Source organism: Aedes albopictus, chromosome 2, assembly GCF_035046485.1.
Source record: "Aedes albopictus strain Foshan chromosome 2, AalbF5, whole genome shotgun sequence".
NCBI classification, from domain to species: domain Eukaryota; kingdom Metazoa; phylum Arthropoda; class Insecta; order Diptera; family Culicidae; genus Aedes; species Aedes albopictus.
In genome coordinates, this window is record NC_085137.1 from 22,127,139 (window position 1) to 22,135,657 (window position 8,519).

Here is an 8,519-nt window from a genome sequence, read left to right on the forward strand (position 1 = left end):
TACTCACATTTTAAAAATAACAAATCTAAGTTTTACAAAATACGTTAACGGAAATCAAAATTATCAAAAACATTATTAAAATTCACTACCATATACCTAAGAGGATCATGTTGTCCATATCGGCTATTGCGAGAATCTAAATGGAGAAAGTTGCGTCGTCGTAGTGGCCGTTCAGGAACGTAAATACGAAGTTCAGAGAGTAAAGCTGGAGCATCAATCTCGCCATTCAATAGCTTCCCAATAAAGCTGGATTGCATAGACGATCTCCTTTTCTCCAAAGTATCCAACCCCAATAGCATGCACCGATGCTCATACGGAGGAAGATGCACAGCGTCCCGCCAGGGTAGGCCCCGAAGAGCTAATCTCACGAATTTCCGTTGTACAGCTTCAAAACGATTTATCCAATTCCGGTTATACGGGCACCAAACAACTGCTGCCGTTTCCAAAATAGAGCGAACTAAAGCGCTGTACAGAGACTTTAGACACAAAGGACCTCGAAATCCATCAGCAATTTTAAAAATGAAGCCCAGCTGTTTGTTTGCTCTAGTTAGTACATCATCATAGTGCGGCCTGAACGTCATCTCTGTATCCAGTATCACTCCAAGATCCTTAATCTCGCTCTTCCGCTCCAACTTTTCACCTTGCAAAGAGTATTCAAAGAGGATAGGATTCCGTTTTCGGCAAAAAGAAATTGCATTGCATTTTTACACGCAGAGTTCCAATCCATTTCGCCTGCTCCAGCATTCAAAAGAGTTTAACGTTGCCTGAAGTGCCAAGCAATCTTCAATACTGGTGACCACGATGAAAAACTTCACGTCATCGGCATAGAACACTCTTTCACCGCGGGGTAGTACAAACGCTACGTCGTTGATAAACAGCGAAAATAAAAGTGGTCCAAGATTGCTTCCCTGTGGCACTCCAGAGGGAATAGGAATTGAATCCGATTGGGTCGAACCAATGCGCACTTTCATAGATCGACCAGATAAATACGAGTCGAACCATCTAACGAAGCCTGCGGATACTCCCAATTTAGCAAGCTTATTGAGGAGAATCCTATGATTCACACGATCAAACGCTGATTTGAAATCCGTGTATATCACGTCCACTTGCTTTCCAGCATCCATCGACCGAATGCATAGTGACGTAAACTCGACGAGATTGGTAGACACTGATCGCTTAGGGAAAAATCCATGTTGAGCCGTGGATATGTAGTTCTTGCAGCATTCAAACAGTACGTTTTTCACAATAATCTCAAATATTTTCGAGCAGGCAGCTAATGATGTTATCCCTCTGTAGTTAGCTATGTCACGCTTGTCGCCTTTCTTAAACACAGGTGAAAGAAAAGAGTTTTTCCAACTGGTAGGAAAGGTACCTTGTTGCAGCGAGTGATTGAACAGCTTCGTCAATGGCATTAAAAATGCAGCGGAACACCTTTTCAGCAAAGATGACGGAATGCCATCAGGTCCAGGTGACGTAGAATACTTCAGCTTCCGAATTGCATTAAGAACGTGTTCTTCAGTGACATCGAAAATACCAAAATCGATTACATCCGATGGAGTATCACGGATGGCCTCAGCGATTAGTGTAGGCGTGACATCGGCGCTCGAGAATGCAGACTTGAAGTGTTGCGCAAAAAGGTTACACTTTCCAGAAGCAGTATCTACCGAAGATTCTCTAAAGTGCATAGCCGTCGGTAGTCCATCTTCCTTGCGCTTAGACTTTACAAAAGACCAAAAGCGTTTTGGGTGTAGTCGAAGATTCCTCTGAACTCGGTCAACATATCGAGCGTATGAAAGACGATTGTAGCTAGTGTATTTGTTGCTAGCAAACACGAAACAACGTTTCAGCTGAGGAGAACGATTCCGTCGGTATTTTCGAAGTGCTGACCTTCTTCGGCATTTCAGTTTACGGAGGTATCGGTTTGTCCAGGGTGGTTTTAACGGAGGACGCTTGAAAGGGACACGATGCTCAATAATGCGTCGAATTTCACTGCTGAACGATTCAACCATGTCATCCAAATTAAGATCTGAGTCCAAAAATTGCCAATTAGGCCGGAACAAATCTCATTTTCTTCTTTTGTCACTTTACTCGTTGACTCGTTAAGGGGGAGGATGATAAATAATAAGTGCATTTGATGCAAAATTACCCAAACAATTAGGCAAAATCGTCAAACTCATCGGATTTGTTAAGAAATTTTCTCGATGACTCTAATTTCATTTTAAAAAATTTAAATTTCTTGAATAATTTATTTGTGTCCCCCCTCAAAATGTCAGATTCCGACCAAAATTTTCCGAGGGGGCGGTGACATTAGAGAAAATCGAAATTTGTGTCAGCCTTAATTGAAAAAATGTCATTGGTGAGCACTTCATAATCAGCACGACGGAAATCGAAAAGCGCGCCTTCTGGAGCCTGCTCGTATTTTACCGGTAGAGACATCACAATATCGATTTCTATTGCGGGGTGAGCGGTATCGACTACAACGAGCGCTTCGACTGCTTCGGAAAGATGACAGGCTGGTAGTGACAAGTCATTCACCAGAACCAGATCAAGAATACCGTTATTGGCGTTTTTAACCGAATTAATTTGCGTCAAGTTATGGAAGCAAAAGCCATCGTATAGTATACTACCGGGACCTGTGAGATTTGAACCTCTAGTATCAAGTTTAAGGCCACCATCCTCAGAAGGTAACCAAAGCATCTCCGAATGGTTGTAGTCACCAAAAAGTAGGGCATAATCGTGTTGGCTTAACCCTTTGGAGCCGGAGGGGTCATATATGACCCCAACATAGAAACTGCTGTATAAATTCACCCATTCAGCAAAACAGAATACTGTCTTCGGCAAAGTTGTTGCAAATTGAGTCCTCTATTAAGAAAAAATGAGAATATTTGTATTTAAGGCTTCATTGACAACCAAGAACATCCTGAACACCTTGAAATTTGGGAAAACTAAATAATTGACATGCCAGTTGTTCTAAAAGCTGAACTTGGATATGGGTTACGTTTATATGTATACATTAAGCCTTGGTCAAGAATATCAAGAGAAGTTTTATATTATGGGATGTTCTAGGTGTTCCAAATTGTTCTAGAGTGAAGTCCTTCAAATCTACAAGAATAATTATATGTATTTTCGCCACAAATAATAGCATTGCATAACCAACTGTGATCCGTGAAGCTCTTGACATCTGCAATGTCATTTACAGGCATCTTAGGGATATCCCAGGTCAGCCAAACTACCTTGGAGTTCAGAACTGCAGGTCTACACTCGTAACAATAGCCATATCTGTTATACTGAGTAACGCTGCATAATCAACCGCGGTTACTGGAGCAGTCTGAAGTCTACTAGCTTATTATAATTCTTTGGGACATTCAGGATCGTCCAAACTGTTCTATAATGAAGTCCTTCAAATCTACAAGAATAACTCTATGTGTTTTCGCCATAAATAATAGTATTGTATAATCTGGTGGGATCCTTGAAAGTTCTTGAAATCTCATTCATGTTCAAATGTCATTTAGAGACACTATAAGGATATTTCAGGTCAGCCAAACTACCTTGGAGTTCAGAACTTCAGGTCTACACTTGTAACAGTAGTCATATTTGTTAAACTGAGTAACGCTGCATAATTAACCACGGTTACTGGAGCCATCTGAAGTTTACTAGCTCATTTTAACTCTTTGGGATATTCACGGTCGTCCAAAATGTTCTATAATGAAGTCCTTCAAATCTGCAAGAATAACTCTATGTGTTTTCGTCATAAATATTAATATTGCATAATCTGCTGGGATCCCTGAAGCTCTTAAAATCTCAAATGTCATTAAGATACACTGTAGGGAAATTTCAGGTCAGCCAAACTACCTTGGAGTTCAGAACTTCAGCTCTACACCCGTAGCAGTAGCCATAGCTGTTTAACCGAGTAACGAAGCATAATCAACCGTGGTTACTGGAACAATCTGAAGTCTTCTTGCTTATTATAACCCTTTGGGATATTCACGGTCGTCCAAACTGTTCAATAATGAAGTTCTTCAAATCTTATGTGTTTTCACCACAAATAATAGTATTGCATAATTTGCTGGGATCCCTGAAGCTCTTAAAATCTCAAATGTCATTTAGAGACACTATAGGGATATTTCAGGTCAGCCAAACTACCTTTGAGTTCAGAACTACAGGTCTACATTCGTAACAACAGCCATATCTGCAATACTAAGTAACGTTGCATATTTATCTGTGATTACTGGACCAATCTGAAGGCTACTTTTAATTATTAACCTTTAGGACATTCAGGGTCGGGCAAACTGTTCTAAAATGGAGTCCTTCAAATCTACAAGAAAAACTTTGTGTTTTCGCCATAAATAACAGCATAGCATAATCTGCTGAGATCCGTGAAGCTCTTGAAATCTTAAAAATTATTTAAAGGCACTATGGCAATATTCCAGGTCAGCCAAACTATCTTGGATTTTAGATTATCCCGAACTACTACTATGTCATAGTCTCTGGCTATATTCTGTGAGCTCCAGTAAGTATAATAGATTATACAACATAACTCTTCATAGCCAAAACAGAAGTTTCAATTGCTGTAGATGCTAGATAGTAAACACCAAAATAGTTTGGATGGCCCCAGCTGATCTCATGATTTCTATTGAGCTTTCAGAAGACTTACTGGACATGATAGATTACAAATCGGAGCATTGTATAATGAAAGCAGTTACCGTTACACCGGTATACTATAGGATCTAAACTCAAGAACAGTTTGGATGACCTAGGATATCCCGACTGATGTAATACTCTCTATTGAACATTCAGAAGACTGACTGGACATGATAGATTATAAATCGTTGCTTTGTATAATGAAAGAAGTTACCGTTATCTCCGTAGACTTTAGGATCTAAACTCAAGAACAGTTTGGATGACCTAGGACATCCCGACATAGCTGATACTGTCTATTGAACTTCCAGAAGACTTACTGGACATGATAGATTACAAACCAAAGCTTTGTATAATGAAAGAAACTACCGTTACGCCCGTAGACTATAGGATCATAACTCAAGAACAGTTTGGATGATCTAGGATATCCCGACTGATGTTATACTCTCTATTGAACTTTCAGAAGACTTACTGGACATGATAGATCACAAATCGTAGCTTTGTATAATGAAAGAAGCTACCGTTACACCTGTTGACTTTCAGATCTAAACTCAAGAACAGTTTGGATGACCTAGGATAACTCGACTGGTCTTATACTATCAATTGAACTTTCAGAAGACTTACTGGACATGATAGATTACAAATGAAAACTTTAAATAATGACAGAAGTTACCGTTACACCCGTAGACTTTAGGGTCTGAACTCAAGAACAGTTTGGATGACCTAGGATAATCCGACTGATCTTATACTCTCTATTGGACTTTCTGAAGACTTACTGGACATGATAGATTACAGTTGAAAACTTTATTTAATGACAGAAGTTACCGTTACACCCGTAGACTTTAGGATCTAAACTCAAGAACAGTTTGGATGACCTAGGATGTCCGGAAAAAATATTCTGCATAATATTCTTCCTTTTTTATACTATTGAGCACCAAAACTACAGAAATACGTAGATAAAACTCCATAATAACTCTAGGAAAAATTCCGGCTTCAAAGGGTTAAACCGGACATAATAGAGTCGATGGATTCCAAGTGCTGCTGAATGAGGAACAGGTCATTTTTGTAATCCGGGGGTAGATAAAGTACTCCAACGCTGACATCAAACCCATCAAGATGAACCTTCACCCAGAGTTGCTCTAACCGATTACTAACAGGCGAAGGGTCAATACAAAATTGAAGACTGGACGAAACGGCCACTAGAACTCCACCACCTCTTGTTTTTCTGCTGTTTAGCCTACTGCGATCAGTTCTGTACACTGTATATGCGTTACCAAACAGCTGAGTAGAAGATATAACGTCATCGAGCCAAGTTTCCGTCAACACAATGACGTCGTACTCCGCTTCCGCAGCTGCTACGAAGAACGAATCGATTTTAGTGCGAAGTCCTCTGGTATTCTGATAATACACTCTCAGATGTGAGAGGGGATCGGGTTCAGGGTCAGCGGCAGTCGAAACACTAGGAGCGGTCTCAAACACAGGACCGGGACAAGCGTGGCGATTGGAATCAGCGTGGCTAACGGGACTAGCGTGGTGACTGGAACCAGCGTTGCGTCTAAAATCAGCGTGGCTGCTGGAATTGAGAGGTACTTCAGGCAGCGAACTGAACGTATTGGGAGCGTACTTGCCTGAAAACGGATTTCGGAAGACCCCGTCTCCTGTCTCAAACACAGGACCGGGACGACTGCTGGTCGCTGGCTGGATTGGCACGACTGTGTTGAGCGGATTCGGGGCTTCCTTTGGGCTTACGGCAAGTGTGCGTCCCGGTGGTTGGTAGCGAAGCGTTGGAGAACGTGATGGAGTACTCCTATGGCGACTGGAAGCAGCGTGGCGAGTGGGGCTAGCGTGACAATCTGAACCAGCGCGACTACTGGAATTGAGAGGTACACACTAAGAAAATCTCAATTTTGATGGTGACATAATTGAATAAACTGATATAGAAATTCGTGACATAAACAAATATATGACATAATTTTAAGTCTTTGGAGACGTGAATGAAGATAAAATCTTTGTCGGATCTGTATAAGACATTTTTGACAAGTTTTTAAGCGTTTACAGGCAACATTGAAACATAAGACTTACTTTTCAGTTTCATGTGCCACAAATTTACATGACCAATAACGCAATCCAACCGTGCGATGTTTGTTGACGATGAAACGTCAAACGCCGTCGGTTGTTTGTTCGATCGTCTTTGATCTGTGTTTTAGCAAGCAATTACAAAATTATTGATCTAATTGTGCAGTGATTAATCCTGGATAAAAGAAACACGGGCGACAGCATGCAGAACGACGACGCGATGCTCTTAAACTTGGATGGCAGTTGGTGGCAGTGGCAGAAAAATATTTTATAAGGTGTCTATACGGAGGAGGAGGTCGTCCGGATTGTCCGGATCGAGTGATTTTCTAGTGCAAAACAGCTATGTAATAAATATGTTGTATGTGAAGCGATAAAAACCAAGATGAAAACCTAATAAAGTGTGTTTAAATCATATTTAGGTATTTGTTATATTTATTCAGAAAAAAAACTGCACAGTAGAGTTCTGGAAATAGATGGGTTTGAGGTTAGGTTAATAACAGGAGACGCTTGCTGTAAAATTACAAGCCCGTTGGAATTAAAATAGTGTAAAAATAAGATCAAACTTAATTTTGTGTCCTTTTGCTCGCTGCTATATGTCGGCGTTAAATGACACAAAATTACATGGGTTTTTCGAAGTGTGCAGGACCGGGACGACTGCTGGTCGCTGGCTGGATTGGCACGACTGTGTTGAGCGGATTCGGGGCTTCCTTTGGGCTTGCGGCAAGTGTGCGTCCCGGTGGTTGATTACGGAGTGGTGAGGGCCGTGATGAACTGCAAACGTGGCAACTGGAATCAGCGAGGCGACTGGAAGCGGGAGGTTCTTCAGGTAGCGAACTGTTATTAATGGAATCATACTTGCCTGAGAACGGAATTCGGAAGACCCCATCTCCTATCTCAAACACAGGACCGGGACGACTGCTGGTCGCTGGCTGGAGTGGCACGACTGTGTTGAGCGGATTAGAGGCTTCCTTGGGGCTTGAGGCAAGTGTGCGTCCTGGTGATAAACGGTAGTGGTGGTCATGGGTTGCAGTAGGTTGAATGTTGTTTATTCCAACGTTGCGTTTTCCGCTTCCATCCGACTGCTCATCGGATCGTTTGTTTCCGGGGGAGGTCTTGGCCGCCAAAAATTTCCACCCGATAGTACGTTAGAAAATTCTCGAAAAACAAGACCTTTTGGCCACGTAGATGTAGACAGCGCTTTAGTTTTGAATCCTGCATCAATTCCAATTTTGAATGACACGAAGGATAGGGTACTGATATCTTTTCCCTTGGCAACCAAGCGAATAACTTGGACATCCGTCGTGCCGAGTCGGTTACATGCAAGTGCATTTAGCTGCTCAACGGGAACGTCTCGTGCAATACGCTACAGATACAACCAAAACTTGGGCTGTGGGGCCGGAACAGTCTGTATTTCCGTTGATGGGGACAGTGTGCTACCAGTTCCCTGCAGAAGTACGGGCTTTTGTGTCGGAGCAGCATTGGTCACGCTAAAAAGTCGCCGTGCTCTAGTGTACCGATTATCTAATCTAACACGCTGCGATGTTTTTGGAGTTAGCGAATTAGAGTTGATCAGAGTAGCAAAATTAGTACGTATTTCATTTTTCAGCTCATGTAAAATTTCTGATTTGAGGTTTTGAAGAGTGTCGCTATGGGCATTCAACGCTTGATCTTGCCCAGCCTCAAATGCCGCACGGGTGGTGTTTCGAAAACGGATGTCTAACATCATTGTAGTGCATGGACGACAAAGCCAAAACAGCTGCTGATTCTCCAACATCTCTTGCCTAGTGCCATCAGATACACCGGTG

The 8,519-nt window shown here is 41.8% G+C and overlaps 1 protein-coding gene across 1 annotated transcript; it reads right to left on the reverse strand.

Annotated features, from left to right (window-relative positions):
* Window positions 1-2,044: 2,044 nt before the first annotated feature.
* On the reverse strand, window positions 2,045-7,567 carry LOC134285984 (uncharacterized). Its single transcript, XM_062847548.1, has 4 exons — window positions 7,336-7,567; window positions 6,749-6,834; window positions 5,646-6,528; window positions 2,045-2,750 (listed from the first exon to the last, which is right to left on the reverse strand). The coding sequence occupies exons 1-4, from the start codon at window positions 7,565-7,567 to the stop codon at window positions 2,308-2,310; spliced, it is 1,644 nt and encodes a 547-aa protein (XP_062703532.1). The 3' UTR covers window positions 2,045-2,307.
* Between the last annotated feature and the right edge of the window lie 952 nt (window positions 7,568-8,519).